The sequence below is a fragment of the Carex rostrata genome, chromosome 13 (genome assembly GCF_964058835.1).
Source record: "Carex rostrata chromosome 13, lpCarRost1.2, whole genome shotgun sequence".
NCBI lineage: Eukaryota > Viridiplantae > Streptophyta > Magnoliopsida > Poales > Cyperaceae > Carex > Carex rostrata.
Window position 1 is genome coordinate 1,890,652 of NC_135930.1, and position 16,479 is coordinate 1,907,130.

General features: G+C 34.8%; 2 protein-coding genes and 2 long non-coding RNA genes across 5 annotated transcripts in view; all 4 read right to left on the reverse strand.

The window, feature by feature from the left end:
• Window positions 1-5,751, reverse strand: part of LOC144564160 (uncharacterized) — a 41,635-nt gene extending 35,884 nt beyond the window's left edge. Inside the window, exon 1 of the long non-coding RNA XR_013514565.1 lies at window positions 5,631-5,751. This is a non-coding gene — a long non-coding RNA (uncharacterized LOC144564160). The remainder of the gene's footprint in view (window positions 1-5,630) is intronic.
• Window positions 2,767-4,708, reverse strand: LOC144564157 (U-box domain-containing protein 70-like). Its single transcript, XM_078313697.1, has 3 exons — window positions 4,405-4,708; window positions 3,441-4,196; window positions 2,767-3,107 (listed from the first exon to the last, which is right to left on the reverse strand). The coding sequence occupies exons 1-3, from the start codon at window positions 4,564-4,566 to the stop codon at window positions 2,922-2,924; spliced, it is 1,104 nt and encodes a 367-aa protein (XP_078169823.1). The 5' UTR covers window positions 4,567-4,708; the 3' UTR covers window positions 2,767-2,921.
• On the reverse strand, window positions 4,973-5,244 carry LOC144564158 (uncharacterized). Its single transcript, XR_013514564.1, has 2 exons — window positions 5,213-5,244; window positions 4,973-5,115 (listed from the first exon to the last, which is right to left on the reverse strand). It is a non-coding gene; the product is annotated as an uncharacterized LOC144564158 (long non-coding RNA).
• Window positions 5,752-11,856: 6,105 nt separating the features above from the next.
• LOC144564161 (U-box domain-containing protein 70-like) lies at window positions 11,857-16,096 on the reverse strand. 2 transcript variants are annotated; one of them, XM_078313699.1, is made up of 4 exons: window positions 15,952-16,096; window positions 13,503-13,841; window positions 12,581-13,336; window positions 11,857-12,243 (listed from the first exon to the last, which is right to left on the reverse strand). In XM_078313699.1, the coding sequence occupies exons 1-4, from the start codon at window positions 15,976-15,978 to the stop codon at window positions 12,058-12,060; spliced, it is 1,308 nt and encodes a 435-aa protein (XP_078169825.1). In that variant the 5' UTR covers window positions 15,979-16,096; the 3' UTR covers window positions 11,857-12,057. The 2 variants fall into 2 exon arrangements, with proteins under 2 accessions (XP_078169825.1, XP_078169824.1); XM_078313698.1 differs by having other exon boundaries at window positions 13,503-14,075.
• Window positions 16,097-16,479: the final 383 nt, after the last annotated feature.

Genomic DNA, 16,479 nt, shown 5'->3' on the forward strand with positions numbered 1-16,479 from the left:
AATTCTGCAGAAACACTATTCACCGAGAAAATGATGAAATAAATATATTTGTGTCCCGAAGTAACTCGATTTTTTGCTTTAAAAGCTAAACCGCAGGATTACACAAAATATATTATTTCCTAATCTCGAAATAACCGAAATCAAGGAAGAGAGAAAAATCGATTAACAAAGTAATCAGATTAACATGTGAATTAGCAAATTTTCTCTCTACCCTCACCCCTCTATTTATAGTGTTTTGAGGAGGTTCGCAAAAGACCAAAATACCCCTCAAAACAAATCTATTTACCAAAAACCCTTGACACCTCATCCTTTAATATGTGAAAAGACCAAAATACCCCTTCCACAGCCTTCCACACTCTTCTCCATGCTTCTACACCCTAAGGTGTCATGCAAGGTGGCATAGGTGTGAAATGACTATTTTGCCCTTGGCCCATTAAGGCATGAATAGTAAAAGGCTTTGATTTTGGGCTTTGACTTTGGGTTTTTAATTTTAATTAAGACTTTGATTATTTTGGGCTTTTAAACCCATAATTCAAATCCATAATTAACAAATTAAAATCCAAATCAAATATATATAATTGTCATATACAATTATATTTCTTTTCGGTTGTTGTTCGGTAACTTTTATACAACGTAACGTGTACGTTTATAAATTAACCGATGTTTCTGCTTGTCATTCTAAATGACATTTATAATTTAATTATATCACATATAATTAATTATAACCATCTTAATATTAATTATAATCAATTTATAATTAATCAGTAAGATTCTCCGAGTAGCTCCTATATGGTGTGACCCAATAGGATCTGTGTTATGTTGGTAAACAGAGTTAAAACTGTTTTAACTTCTATAATCATGGGTGGCGTCTGGCAACACATCATGACCATCCAATTACACAGATGATGCTGTACTGTACAATATCACGATCCAGTAAACTATTTACTTGTGTCTGTTCTTCTGTCTCATAGCTATCAGATCAGTTTCAAGGTAGATATGTGTCATCCTTGTTAACTGTATCTTTTCTTGATCTTGAGTAGATTATCAAATATAATTACTCTTGTAATTATACCGCATGCAGATAATCTAACTCTATCAAGGGGCCCAGTGATGCTATAGCTCGTATAGAGATACGAGGGACAAATAGTATTCTTGGCAGACTATCACTTCCTCAGCTAAGCTATACATATGGAAATGCTACCGTTATGGCTGCTTTTTACGAACAGCGTTAGATAACACTTGCTCATATATATTTCTTAGTGGGAACGATAAATACCTCATACTGTAGAACTTTGACACTGAATGAAAACATTAATGACACGAACACAATTCTATTTAATGTTTCATTCGGGGTCTGTCAAATACCATGTTCCTAGAACATGTATCTATGTGATTAAAATGACATCTCGTGTCAGGTGGTTTGTAAAACTTAACCATCTTTTAATCCACATACTAACCTTATAGCGGTAATTAGTGTTCCTGCTAATTACCTTGGTCAGTGACCTTTTAAGAGTATATATCATCTATATTATGGAGTTTCACAATTTCAGTCATGAACTCGAAATGATCCATAAATGCAATAATACTCAAGGCAACAAAATGATATATAAATAAACACTCAATTCATGAATAAAGCTTTATGATTAATTTATTGTATTATTGACTTCTAGATTATTACAAACTAACATACTCTCCCCCGTTGTCAGAGCAAAGACATTTGAACTTCTTGTCTGTCTCTCTCTCTACCATGACATGAAACTCTTGAAAGTAATTAAATACCTGGTCTTTCGTTCTCAGGAAATAAACCCACACCTTTCTAGATGCATCATTAATAAATGTTAAGTATTGATTGCCACCCAACGACTCCACCTCAAAAGGACCACACACATCAAAATAAACCAAGTCCAACACATTATGTTTCCTTTCTGATGTTTGACTAAAAGAGACTCGATGTTGCTTACCAAAAGGGCAGTAGTCGCATAGATCCAGAACCTCGTCTTTGGTCGAGGGGATGTGTGACTTCCTCACCAAAATTCGCAGCCCTTTCTCACTCATGTGGCCGAGGCGTTGATGCCACAGATTTAGAGAGCTTTCAGCTTGTACTGCATTCAGCCCATTCTTGAGTACCTTCACATGGGTTATGTATAGGGAGTGCCACGATTTCCCTCTTGCTACAGCCATTGATCCCTTGCTAAGCTTTCATTCTCCACCACCTAGGTAATGCTTGAATCCATCTTTGTCCAATGCATCACCTGTTATCAAATTTAGACGTAAATCAGGAATATGCCGCACATCTTTCAGTGTTAACCGATATCCCAATTTTGTCTGCAGACAAATATCACCAATACCCACAATGCTCGAGTAGCTAGTATTACCCATCTTCACTGTACCAAGGTCTTCAGTCTTGTAAGTTGTGAAGAACTCTCTATTCACTGTACCAAATGGGCTGGACCCAACAACGGTCCAACACTTTTTTATAGCCAACTGCGCTACTGCCCCATTCTCTTCTCTCTCTGTGCCCTCATGCAGTCCCCCCTCCACGACGTTGTATCTCTCTACACTTACTCTCTCGAGCGTACAAGCTGAAATTTCAGCCATACTCACTAGGTGCCCTGCACTTCGCCCCAAAGGAATTCATTTTTAGAGTACTGAACTACTGATACTAGGTGCCCTGCACTTCGCCCCAAAGGAATTCATTAGACATAATATTTAGAAAGAATTGAACTTTCGCAAGTGCAATCGGGGACATCAACCAGCCCTTATACAAAAAAATGTCACTTACATTACCAGAAAAACTATCCTACAAATTTATTATGTTGCAGTAATTCTCTTCATGTGCACCCTTTTACATTATCAAAACAAATTTACATTGAGTCTTAAATTAAGGCACTGTATATATACATAATTTCAGGTTGCTACCGTTATGGATGTTGCTGGAGCCATTCTTGAATGGCAGAACGAAGGGCACGGTTTGGAGTAAGTTCGAGGTGGTCAAGGGGCAAGTTTGTCATTGGTGACGTCTCATGCCTGCCATCGAGCCAGCCTTTAATGGCTTCAGCTTCATATGTATAACCATCTGCCGCTATGTTAGGATCCTTCATTACCTCCTGAAAATCATTTTTTTTCCCCAAATTCGACCGATAAACTGTTAGTGTAATAGATCTTTTCCAAAATAAAAATATCTATCTATTGTTTAGATATTTATTGTTATACTTAGAAAAAGAAGATGGAAACACCATACCAACAAAAACAAAATTTCTCATCAGGCAATATCAGCAGTCATATCCCCAAGAGGTGGTTATATGATTGCCACTTTATTTGCTCGGTTTATGCTTACTAGTGCATTATTATTACTCAGGCATGCTATGTGTTCAACAAAATTAAGTTCCACACTAAGAAAAATGGTTCATCAATTCAAACGATATCCCAAAAAATCTTACCTGAAAAATAGGACACATGAAGTACGAAGGTATGCCTTTGTCATCGAGTTGAGATTTAAAACTTGGCACCACAGATAAGGAAGCAGCCGTCATCAAGGACTCAACCAGCTTCCACTCACTCTCCAAATCCGGGCGTTTCCTCCTATGCATTTGAGTGCATCTCAACCCAAGCTTTGTCAATTGCTGGGCTTGTACGAAAGGCCACTCTCCAGCTGACTTATCCATAATTGAGTGCAAGCAGTTATCATTAACGGCATTCTCCACATCAGGTATTATGTTTAATGGAGGTTTTCCGGTCAATAGTTGAAAGATGATTATACCAAATGAGTAGACATCAGATTTTACTGTTAGTTGTCCACTTCTTAGAAATTTTGGGTCCATGTATGCAAACGTTCCCTTAGGGTTCTCGGTGTGGTGCACTAACGTGTTTGTAGTGTATTTGATTAGGAGACGAGAAATGCCAAAGTCGCTGAGTTTACTAACCAAGTTGGCATCTAGGAGGATGTTTGCTGGCTTAAGGTCTGCATGGACAATTGGATTGGGCTTGTTTGAGTGAAGGAACAAGAGAGCACAGCAGATTTCACCAATGATGCGCGTACGCATTTGCCACGTCAGAGGTGGGGTGCCACCTTGGCAAGCAAGTCGATCTTCAAGGCTACCATTAGGTAAATACTCATAGACTAGAGCTGACTGTTCTGAGCATGTTCCTATAAGGGTAACAAGGTTCGGGTGCCTCGTTGTGCTTAGGATAGCAACCTATTAATGCAAAACGAGAAACATGAGTTAGTCTTGATCAGAAAAGAAAATTGTTATCGACTTTCGTGTATGAGTTGATACTTTCCCATATCATCCAAAATAAATAAAAACATTGAACATTCTTTTGTTTAATTTTTTTTTTTCCCACAACAATATGCTCCCGTAGATTCAGTCGAATGACTAGCTGGTTCCAATAAAATGAAGTTACCTCTTGTTCAAATTCTTGCTTGCCTTGTAGGCTTTCCGGATGCAGCATCTTTATAGCCACCATGGTGTTGCGCAAAAAGCCTTTGTAGACACAACCAAAACCTCCTTCGCCGATCTTATGTGAATTGTTGAAGTTATCAGTTGCCTGTTGAAGTTCTAACATAGAAAACTTAGAGAACACTTCATAAGATCCAGGACCAGCACTATTACGTAATTCTTCGACCTCTTTAACTGCATTATCTCGCTCCTCATGCAATTTTTTATTTTCTTCTTGCAGAAAATATAGTAGGATTTTGCTAAAGTCCAGTTCTCTAAAAAGGGCATTTTCTGATTCTTCAACCTCTTTAACTGCATTATCTCGTTCCTCTTGCAACTTCTTATTTTCTTCTTGCAATTTTTTATTTTCTTCTTGCAGCAAATATAGTAGGCTTTTGCTAAAGTCCAGTTTTCTAAAAAGGGCATTTTCTGATTCTTCAACCTCTTTAACTGCATTATCTCGCTCCTCTTGCAACTTCTTATTTTCTTCTTGCAGCAAATACAGTAGTGTTTCGCTAAAGTCCAGTTCTCTAAAAAGGGCATTTTCTGATTCTTCAACCTCTTTAACTGCATTATCTCGCTCCTCTTGCAATTTTTTATTTTCTTCTTGGAGCAAATTTAGTCGGCTTTCCCTCAAGTCCAATTCTCTTAAAAGGGCATTTTCTGATTCTTTGACCTGAAACTTCCAATTCAATTGGGCCAATAACTATACTTAATTTTATTGTCGTAATTGAAGTTCCAAATAACTTGCTTTTGGCATATCAAATAAATACCTTTTGAATTAAGGAAACCAGTTCCATTTCAGCCTTTTCACGTTTGAATATCTCCTCATTAAGTTCGAACCTGTATTTTGCAGCATCTGCTAGGGCTACTTGAAGTTTCGCGCAAATGTCTTCGATATTTCCGTGAAAGAACTAGGAATTTTATGTGAAATTAGTGTGATGGGAACAACTAGCACACTCTTTTTTTTTTGGCAACCATTTCTGGAAAATAGTTGGAATAATAATTACCCAGAGCTAAACTAATACGGTGCTGCTTCTCGAGATACAATAATGCATTATTCAAATTTTATAATGAGATTATCATGCTATTGGTTTGATTAGTAATTCAATGACACAAAAAAAAAAATTTGAAGCAATGAAGCAAGCATTAGGCTACTGAAGAGCACCTGCTCACATACTGGCATGGAACCTTGAGATCCCAAGTAAGGCTCGAGCGCTTGAAGTGGGGAGGGAGAAGGACTCGGAGGGATCAAGCCCAATCCTTCGGTGATACCAAGCGTTTGAAATGGATATGCAGAAGAAGTCGGAAGTATTTGATGATTCATACCCAAATTTGGAGTTATCAGTTGTGGTGACTCTGCTCCCATGTACCGGGTTGGGGTGAATTCATTCGTTTGACTATATGGTGGGGCAGTTGGGTTGGGAAATAGCATTGCGAGGCTGCGGGTCCCTTGTGGCACATGTGTGGGCCATATAGACTTAATCTGTGGAGCAGGAATTTGAGCTGCTGTTGGGCCATGGAGAGCAGATTTTACAATCTCAGGTGTTAAGGCACGCCCACTTTGTGCCACAGTAGCCAGTCTCAGGGCATCAAAGAATTCTGAGCGGCCAAGAAAGCCACTTTTGTCATGATTGATGTACGTCCACATCTGTATATAAGAATGTAATATAGCATCAGTTATGACCCAAGAACGAGTACCTATATATATATATACATAGGCAGTGGCTAATTTGCTGCTGGCAGCATTTCTGCCAGCGATGCTGCTACTGTTTTTTCCATTTTTTTATGTTCAAACGACAAATCTAAATCGTTAGATGTTTAATCTATATTATAATCTACTTGGAGACCAAATTTTACATTTTTTGGAATTTTTTTACTATTTATTAAGCTGGTTTGAAAACCGCTGATTTCAATGCTGCAGAAATTTACTGAAATCAGCGGTTTTCAAACCAGCTTAATAAATAGTAAAAAAATTCCAAAAAATGTAAAATTTGGTCTCCAAGTAGATTATAATATAGATTAAACATCTAACGGTTTAGATTTGTCGTTTGAATATCAAAAAATGAAAAAAAAACTGTGGCAGCACCTTCGGCTAAAATGCTGCCCGCAGCAAATTAGCCAGACCCATATATATATATATATATAGAGGTTGGCTAAGATCAAAGTGGCAGTTCATGAGCTTTGGTGCTACCAATTCGTTTTTCAATTTTCAAAGTTCAAAACGTCGATCCGAACCGTTCAAGTTTATCTCCATATTAAATTGTGCTTGGAGACCAAATTTTACATTTTTTTGAATTTTTTTACTATTTATTAAGCCACTTTGAAAATAGCTGATCCAATGGTGGCTTCTGATTTTACTGTTTTGTTAAGCCACCGTTAGATCAGCGATTTTCAAAGTGGCTTAATAAATAGTAAAAAAATTCAGAAAAATTTAAAATTTGGTCTCCAAGCACAAATATGGAGATCAATTTGAACGGTTCGGATCGACGTTTTGAACTTTGAAAATTAAAAAACGAATTGGTAGCACCAAAGTTCAGGAACTACCACTTTGATCTTAGCCAACCTTTATATATATATATATATATATATAGGAGGGATCAAGTTACAACAAGTTACAACAACCATTTTTTACATTTTCAAAGTCCAAATCGTCGATCCAAACCGTTAGATGTGATCTCCACAATAAAATGTGCTTCCAGACCAAATTGTACATTTTTTGGAATTTTTTTACTATTTATTAAGATGGGTACAAAATTCAATGGTCTGAATTTGACTAGTTTTTGTACCCATCTTAATAAATAGTAAACAAATTTCAAAAAATATAAAATTTGGTCTCCAAGCACATTTTATTGTGGAGATCACATCTAATGGTATGGATCGACGATTTGAATTTTGAAAATGTAGAAAATAGTTGTTGTAACTCAAAAATTGTTGTAACTTGATCCCTCCTCATATATATATATATATATATAGAGAGAGAGAGAGAGAGATAGATAGGCTAATGTGCTTTCGGTAGCATATGGGCCGAAATACACACGGTCCAAATTTGAAATTTCAAAATCCAAAAAGTCGATCTGAACCGTTCATCTTGTTCTCCATATTAATATGTGTTGGGAGATCAAATTTTACATTTTTCTGAATTTTTTTACTATTTATTAAACCACTTTGAAAATCGCTGATCCAACGGTTTTACTATTTTGTTAACCAACTGTTGGATCAACAATTTTCAAAGTGGCTTAATAAATAGTAAAAAAATTCAGAAAAATATAAAATTTGGTCTCCAAGCACATATTAATATGGAGAACACAACCCTAATTAGTTTTGTTTAGCTTCTTAAAAGTTGACCACAACCCTAATTAGTAGTCAAAGTTCAATTAGATCAATAAATACAGAACCAGAAAACAAAGAACCAAAGGTAGTAACCTGCTCAACAACTTGATTGGGCAAACCGAATCTTGATAAAAAAATAACACTCTCGAATCTGCCGATCTTCCCATCATTATTCAAATCTGCTTCCTTGAAGTAATTCTCGAAGGCCTCCATGCTCGGATAAAGATCTCGTGAAGTCACATCAAAGAATCGTTTCATCTCTGCATATGAATCTGAAGAGATAGTAGAGAGGAGTTGAGGTTCTTTTGATCCCGTTGATGAGACAGGAGGGTGTTGGTACCACTATCTCGACGCAAATGGGGGAAAGGAGAGAGCAAGTTGACCAAATCCCCGGTAGCTACTAGTACAGCGGGAGAGCTGACAAATTAAGTTTAAAGAAGGGGAATTTCATGCATACCCTAAAAAACCTCAATATTACATATTTTCTCCTCTAAAATTCATAATATCATATTTATCCTTCTAAAATTCAAAAACTCACAAATTTACTAATTTTTATTACCTTTTTCTATTAAAACTCATTTTATATCTATAGTGTCCATTTTACCCTTTATGTAAATAAAAATAAAAATTATATGACATGTTTAAGAAAAATGTCAGTATTCTAATTGATTGATTTCCTTGAGCAAATGATTCATTTCTTTACTTCTGACGCTTGCACAAGCGTATATACCTAAATGTCACCGTGTATGCATAATAGAGAAATTAACCATTTGTCCTCGAAAACCGAGCAATAAGAAGATTGAATTTTCTTAAACATGCTACATATTTTGTATTAGTTGAATAAAGGATAAAATAGAATCTTTTAAATTGAGTTTTCACTTCTATGAGTTTTAATAGAAAAAGATAATAAAATGAATACTTATGTGATTTTTTTTAATTTAAAAGGGTAAATATGATATTATGCATATTTTTAAGGGGGGAATACAAAAGTTTGAAGTTTTTGAGGGGTATACATGAAATTCTGCCAAGAATTAAAGAACAATAGTTTACCGGAATTAATTTTGTTTCCTTAGCTAGGTTGTGCACTTATTTTATAGGGAAATGTTGTTTTGTTGTCCTAAATCCTAATCTCTTAAATAAGTTTCTATTTTCCATTAATTAGTGAAAAAATGGATCATTATTTTAAAAGGGTATTTTATGCCGTACTGAAACTCTTTGAGAAAAAAAAAATGAATTGATTTCATTAGAAAAGAACTAATGGAAGTTGAAGGCAAAACTAAATAAGTAACAAAAGTGAAAACATTAATTAGAGGTAAAATTAGAAACTTGGACACTTCAAAAAGATCGAAATAACAAAGTAGTAATAAAATAATATTAAAATGTAACTTTACTCTCTTCAATTTTTTATATATAAATAAAAAATGATAAATCATTTAAATGGTCATGTGAATACTTAGTCACCAAAGTGGAAAGTCAACTGTCTAATTTGGTGTATTTTATGTTAGTTGATCAGCCAATATTTAATGGTTGTATTATAAATTTTGTTGATAAATTGGACGATTAAAAAATAATTTTATTACTTGAATTTTTATTATTTATGGATATTCTAGTTGAAAACTTGAATTGTAGAACTCTATAATTAAATTAATAAATACTCTAAAATGTTCATAATCCTGATATCATAATTAGTGTGACACACTAAACCCATTATAAAATTTGTATGTGAATAAAATAATGGTTTTATGTTCTACATACCATATGATAATTAAGAACTTGGCAATTTTCTACTCTCCTAATAAGTCCTATCGCCTTCCTTGGTACGTTGAGATTCGTGCGCAAAAAAAAGTTCAACTGTTAAATTATTTAGATTAATACGAATCGTCTCTATAATTAATTAGACACTCCAACACTTAAAAAATATCGAAATAACAAAATAGTAATACAACAATAATAAAATATAGCTTTACTCTCTTGATGAACTTTTTATATATAAATAAAATATGATAAATCATTTAAGTGGTCATGTGGTGAGTCATGTGCATACTGAAATCACGAAAGTGCATGGAAAGTCCACTTTTTAATTTTTAAGTCGCGACGACTTGACTTGGTGGAAATCTTCAAAATTGCAAGGTTAATGAGTCCCATAAAAATAACTTTGTTAGCCACGCGTGGAATTGACATAATCGGATAATCCTCTCAAGCCGAAGCCGAACAGACCGGTACAAAGCGTCTTGCGCTCAAAAGTAATAAGAGATGTTTTATGCCAGTGTTGTAAAAAATAATCCTTTAGTTGGATTAATTTGTCGATTACTCAGTGACAGTAATTAAACTGTTACGAATATATTTATTAGAAAACTGTTTGTAGATGAGAACGATTAATCGCTCATTTTTTGTTTAAACAGTCTGATTAGTCGTCCACTTTATATTTATATGTCTGATTAATCAGTCATTTTTATTATTATTATTATTTTTGCATGTATTTGTTATATGTTTTATAGTTTGTCTTCTCTTATCTAGATCTTTGCTAAATGACAATTTTATAAAATTTTATTAATTAACAAGAAAAAATTAAGTTAAAATAAGTTTATTTAATAAGTACGATAAGTTAAATTAATTATTTGTAACAAATTATGATGACATGTATATAATTTCAATAAAAACATAAAATTGTCCTCAAAGGTCGTACACTGATTAATCACTTGGTAGTATTCCAACTGTCGGACGAGCGCATATCATTATTTACAACACTGCTTTTATGTTAGTGTTGTTATCTACATTCAATTATTTAATGGTTGTATTATAGGTTTTGTTCATGAATAGAATGATTAAACTAGTACAAAAAAACCCTACAATGACCTTCAAACACTGACGGTTTTAATATGTAACAGTCAGTATAGAGATTGCATGACAAAATGATAAATAAGAAAATTCAACACTGATGGTTCACTTGTAAACAACCATCGTCAGTGAACAAACAGTGACTGTTTTATTATGAAAACCGCCAATGTTGCTTATAACCTACACTAGCGGTTATATTAATGAGCAGTCAATGTTGATGAGTTCACCAGCACTGACTATTTTATTAAGAGAAGCGTTAGTGTTGTCTTAATGTACACCAACAGCTTCTTTAGTATAATAGTCAGTGTTGATAGTTTAGTCTATATTGACTGTTTTTTCAATTGAACAACACTAACACCGACTGTAATCGTAATGAATAGTTAGTTTGATAGTTTGAAAGAATTTTATCATTATTCCCACCTTCAATATATGCCAATATTTGTGGATCATTTATTTTCACATGAGATAGTCAAAAGTTGATCTTACAATATGACACCAAATTTGTTCCGAAATAATCTAAGAAAATACTGAACATAACCAATATAAACTTTTTTGCAATTTAATTATGCATGTTTGAATATCGATCAACACGTGAAGTGTTTATAGTCTTCCGATGTTTTAATATTTCATCAACTGGATGGATAGATAAATAAAAATTAAATTTGATCAAACTTTGTTACAAAAAACAAAATGCAATGGTCTTTAATTATATTTTAGCGGTTCGACCAATAAACGACATATTTTCTTGTGCCTTCTTTAATTTATAAAAGTAGAATATATGTTGCATACTCATACGTATAGAATATGAGTCACTCAAACAGCACGCATGTTCATAGTAGTGTAAGATTTCATGACTCAAATAATATTATTTACTAATGCATCTAGTATGTTCTAGCATTCATTATCACGTAGCTTTCATTAATAACAGTTTCGTTCAAAATATTTTACTATACATACGAATGTCAAATTTGTTCATTAATCGAGTAAATTTCATTTATCAAGTAACAAATAATTTGTTTTGTATTAATCTTTTCATCTCATAATTAAAAAATATTTGACATTAATTTTTTATTCTAATGTTGTAATTTATTATTGAAACTTAACTTCGACCAGGTGTTAACATATATAGAGAATTCATTTTTAGAGTACTGAACTACTGATACTAGCTAGGTGTCCTGCACTTCGCCCCAAAGGAATTCATTAGACAGAATATTTAGAAAGAATTGAACTTTCGCAAGTGCAATCGCTGACATCAACCAGCAATAATCATTATACAAAAAATGTCACTTACATTACCAGAAAAACTATCCTACAAATTAATTATATTGCAGCTGTAATTCTCTTCATGTGCACGCTTTTACATTATATATCAAAACAAATTTACATTTTGAGTCTTAAATTAAGGCACTGTATATATACAAGATATATTTCATGTTGCTACATACTGTTATGGATGTTGCTGGAGCCATTCTTGAATGGCAGAACGAAGGGCACGGTTTGGAGTAAGTTCGAGGTGGTCAAGGGGCAAGTTTGTCATTGGTGACGTCTCATGCCCGCCATCGAGCCAGCCTTTAATGGCTTCAGCTTCATATGTATAACCATCTGCCGCTATGTTAGGATCCTTCATTACCTCCTGAAAATCATTTTTTTTCCCCAAATTCCACCGATAAACTGTTAGTGTAATAGATCTTTTCCAAAATAAAAATATCTATGTATTGTTTAGATATTTATTGTTATACTTAGAAAAAGAAGATGGAAACACCATACCAACAAAAACAAAATTTCTCATCAGGCAATATCAGCAGTCATATATATTCCCAAGAGGTGGTTATATGATTGCCACTTTATTTGCTCGGTTTATGCTTACTAGTGCATTATTATTACTCAGGCATGCTATGTGTTCAACAAAATTAAGTTCCACACTAAGAATAATGGTTCATCAATTCAAACGAGATCCCAAAAAAATTTACCTGAAAAATAGGACACATGAAGTAGGAAGGTATGCCTTTGTCATCAAGTTGAGATTTGAAACTTGGCAACACAGATAAGGAAGCAGCCATCATCAAGGACTCCACCAACTTCCACTCACTCTCCAAATCCGGGCGTTTCCTCTTATGCATTTGAGTGCATCTCAACCCAAGGTTTGTCAATTGCTTTGCTTGTACGAAAGGCCACTCTCCAGCTGACTTATCCATAATTGAGTGCAAGCAGTTATCATTAACTGCATTCTCCACATCAGGTATTATGTTTAATGGAGGTTTTCCGGTCAATAGTCGAAAGACGATTATACCAAATGAGTAGACATCAGATTTTACTGTTAGTTGTCCACTTCTTAGAAATTCTGGGTCCATGTATGCAAACGTTCCCTTAGGGTTCTCGGTGCGGTACACTAACGTGTTTGTGTTGGATTCGATTAGGAGGCGAGAAATGCCAAAGTCGCTGAGCTTACTAACCAAGTTGGCATCTAGGAGGATGTTTGCTGGGTTAAGGTCTCCATGGACAATTGGATTGGGGTTGTTTGAATGAAGGAACAGTAGAGCACGACAGATTTCACCGATGATACGCGTGCGCACCTGCCATGTCAGTGGCGGGGTACCACCTTGGCAAGCAAGTCGATCTTCAAGGCTACCATTAGGTAAATACTCATAGACTAGAGCTGACTGTTCTGAGCATGTTCCTATAAGAGTAACAAGGTTCGGGTGTCTCATTGTGCTTAGAATAGTGACCTATCAATGCAAAACGAGAAACATGAGTTGGTATGAGTTGATACTGTCCCATATCATCCAAAATAGGTAAAAACATTGAACATTCTTTTGTTTCAATTTGTTTTTTTTTCTTGCAACAATATGCTCAGTCAAATGACTGGTTGGTTCCAATAAAATGAAGTTATACCTCTTGTGCAAATTCTGACTTGCCTTGTAGGCTTTCCGGATGCAGCATCTTTATAGCAACCATGGTGTTCCGTAAAAAGCCTTTGTAGACACAGCCAAAACCTCCTTCGCCGATCTTATGTGAATTATTGAAGTTCTCAGTTGCCTGTTGAAGTTCTAACATAGAAAACTTAGAGAACGCTTCATAAGATCCAGGACCAGTACCATCACATAATTCTTTGACCTCATTAACTGCATTATCTCGCTCCTCTTGCAATTTTTTATTTTGTTCTTGCAACAAATCTAGTCGGCTTTTACTCAAGTCCAATTCTTTTAAAAGGACAATTTGTGATTCTTCGACCTCTTCAACTGCATTATATCGCTCCTTTTGCAATTTTTTATTTTCTTCTTGGAGCAAATCTAGTTGGCTTTCCCTCAAGTTCAATTCTCTTAGAAAGATATTTTCTGATTCTTCAACCTCTTTAACTGCATTATCTCGAGCCTCTTGCAATTTCTTATTTTCTTCTTCCAGCAAATCTAGTTGGCTTTCCCTCAAGTCCAATTCTCTTAGAAGGGCATTTTCTGATTCTTCAACCTCCTTAACTGCATTATCTCGCTCCTCTTGCAATTTTTTATTTTCTTCTTGCAGCAAATCTAGTTGGCTTTCCCTCAAGTCCAATTCTCTTAGAAAGGTAATTTCTAATAATTCAACCTCTTCAACTGCATTATCTCGAGCCTCTTGCAATTTCTTATTTTCTTCTTCCAGCAAATCTAGTTGGCTTTCCCTCAAGTCCAATTCTCTTAGAAGGGCATTTTTTGATTCTTCAGCCTCTTTAACTTTATTATCTCGCTCCTGCAATTTTTTATTTTCTTCTTGCAACAAATCTAGTTGGCTTTCCCTCAAGTCCAATTCTCTTCGAAGGGTATTTTCTGATTCTTCAACCTCTTTAACTGCATTATCTCGCTCCTCTTGCAAGTTTTTATTTTCGTCTTGCAGCAAATCTAGTTGGCTTTCCCTCAAGTCCAATTCTCTTAGAAAGGTATTTTCTGATTCTTCAACCTCTTTAACTGCATTATCTCGTTCGTCTTGCAATGTTTTATTTTCTTCTTGCAGCAAATCTAGTTGACTTTCCCTCAAGTCCAATTCTCTTAGAAGGTCATTTTTTGATTCTTCAACCTCTTTAACTGCATTATCTTGCGCCTCTTGCAATTTTTTATTTTCCTCTTCCAGCAAATCTAGTTGGCTTTCCCTCAAGTCCAATTCTCTTAGAAGGGCATTTTTTGATTCTTCGGCCTCTTTAACTGCATTATCTCGCTCTTCTTGCAATTTTTTATTTTCTTCTTGCAGCAAATCTAGTTGGCTTTCCTTTAAGTCCAATTCTCTTAGAAAGGTATTTTTTGATTCTTCAACCTCTTTAACTGCATTATCTCGCGCCTCTTGCAATTTTTTATTTTCCTCTTCCAACAAATCTAGTTGGCTTTCCCTCAAGTCCAATTCTCTTAGAAGGGCATTTTTTGATTCTTCGGCCTCTTTAACTTCATTATCTCGCTCCTCTTGCAATTTTTTATTTTCTTCTTCCAGCAAATCTAGTTGGCTTTCCCTCAAGTCCAATTCTCTTAGAACGGTATTTTCTGATTCTTCAACCTCTTTAACTGCACTATCTCGCTCCTCTTGCAAGTTTTTATTTTCTTCTTGCAGCAAATCTAGTTGGCTTTCCCTCAAGTCCAATTCTCTTAGAAAGGTATTTTCTGATTCTTCAACCTCTTTAACTGCATTATCTCGAGCCTCTTGCAATTTCTTATTTTCTTCTTCCAGCAAATCTAGTTGGCTTTCCCTCAAGTCCAATTCTCTTAGAAGGGCATTTTTTGATTCTTCAGCCTCTTTAACTTCATTATCTCGCTCCTCTTGCAATTTTTTATTTTCTTCTTGCAGTAAGTATAGTCGGCTTTCGCTCAAGTCCAATTCTCCTGAGAGGGCATTTTCTGATTCTTCTACCTGGAACGTCCAATTCAATTGTGCCAATAAATCATACCCAGTTTTTATTGTCGTAATTGAAGTTCCAAATAACTTGCATTTGCGTATCTAATAGATACCTTTTCTTTTTTTTTGAGAAAAAATGCGGGTCATGCCCTCATTTGATTAATTAAGCGGATTAGGTTTACATGAGATGTATATCCAAATTTTAAATAAAGAGACAAGTAGCTCAATATAGTTGAGCTTGAGAAAATAAAGCAAAATAAGATGAAAGTGAAAAATAAAAATCAGCTAAATTGTAAAAATGCCAGTATACTGATCTGATTCAGTTGCTGGTTAAGTAGATTAAGTATAGGCCTATGTTAATGTATCTGTCTTCATGGTGATTGACCACTGTTTGTGTATCTATTGAATGAGTTGCTCAATTTCATTTGACTTGTCTGTAAATATCCTTGTGCAACGCTCCCGCCAAACAACAAATTGTAAAAATAGATACCTTTTGAATTAAGGAAACCAGTTCCATTTCAGCCTTTTCACGTTTGCAGATCTCCTCATTAAGTTCGAACCTGTATTTTGCAGCATCTGCTAAGGCTACTTGAAGTTTCGCGCAAATGTCTTCAATATTTCCCTGAAAGAACTATGAAATTTTATGTCAAATTAGTGTGATGGAAATGTTGGGATAAACTTAGCAATACTGCACTGCTTTGTGCCAGTATGCAAAGGATTGAAGAGAGAAGAATATTTTTCTGAATAGAAACAACGCTTTATTTCCTTTCTCTCTTACTCAAGTACATAAAGTTATGCAGTATTTAAAGCAATACAATGTTCCTAAAATAAGCACCCACAACTTCCCTAAATTAAGCACCCACTACACAACATGCTAAAAATAACTAACCACTACGCTAACTAGTCCGAAAATAACTATGCTTAAAATAACCAATGCCTAAAATAACTCATGCAGTTTTTATGCGTCTAAAAACTGCTTCTAACTAAACTAAACATATGTAGAGATTATCTAAATATA

Coding starts and splice junctions, on each gene's coding strand:
- LOC144564157 (XM_078313697.1), bottom strand. CDS start 4,566: ATGTTAGAACTTCAACAGGCAACTGATAACTTCAACAATTCACATAAG. Junction 4,197..4,404: donor AGCAAGAATTTGAACAAGAG/GTAACTTCATTT, acceptor TTGCATTAATAG/GTTGCTATCCTAAGCACAAC. Junction 3,108..3,440: donor TCATGTGTCCTATTTTTCAG/GTAAGATTTTTT, acceptor AATGATTTTCAG/GAGGTAATGAAGGATCCTAA.
- LOC144564161 (XM_078313698.1), bottom strand. CDS start 15,978: ATGGAACTGGTTTCCTTAATTCAAAAG. Junction 13,337..13,502: donor AGTCAGAATTTGCACAAGAG/GTATAACTTCAT, acceptor TTGCATTGATAG/GTCACTATTCTAAGCACAAT. Junction 12,244..12,580: donor TCATGTGTCCTATTTTTCAG/GTAAATTTTTTT, acceptor AATGATTTTCAG/GAGGTAATGAAGGATCCTAA.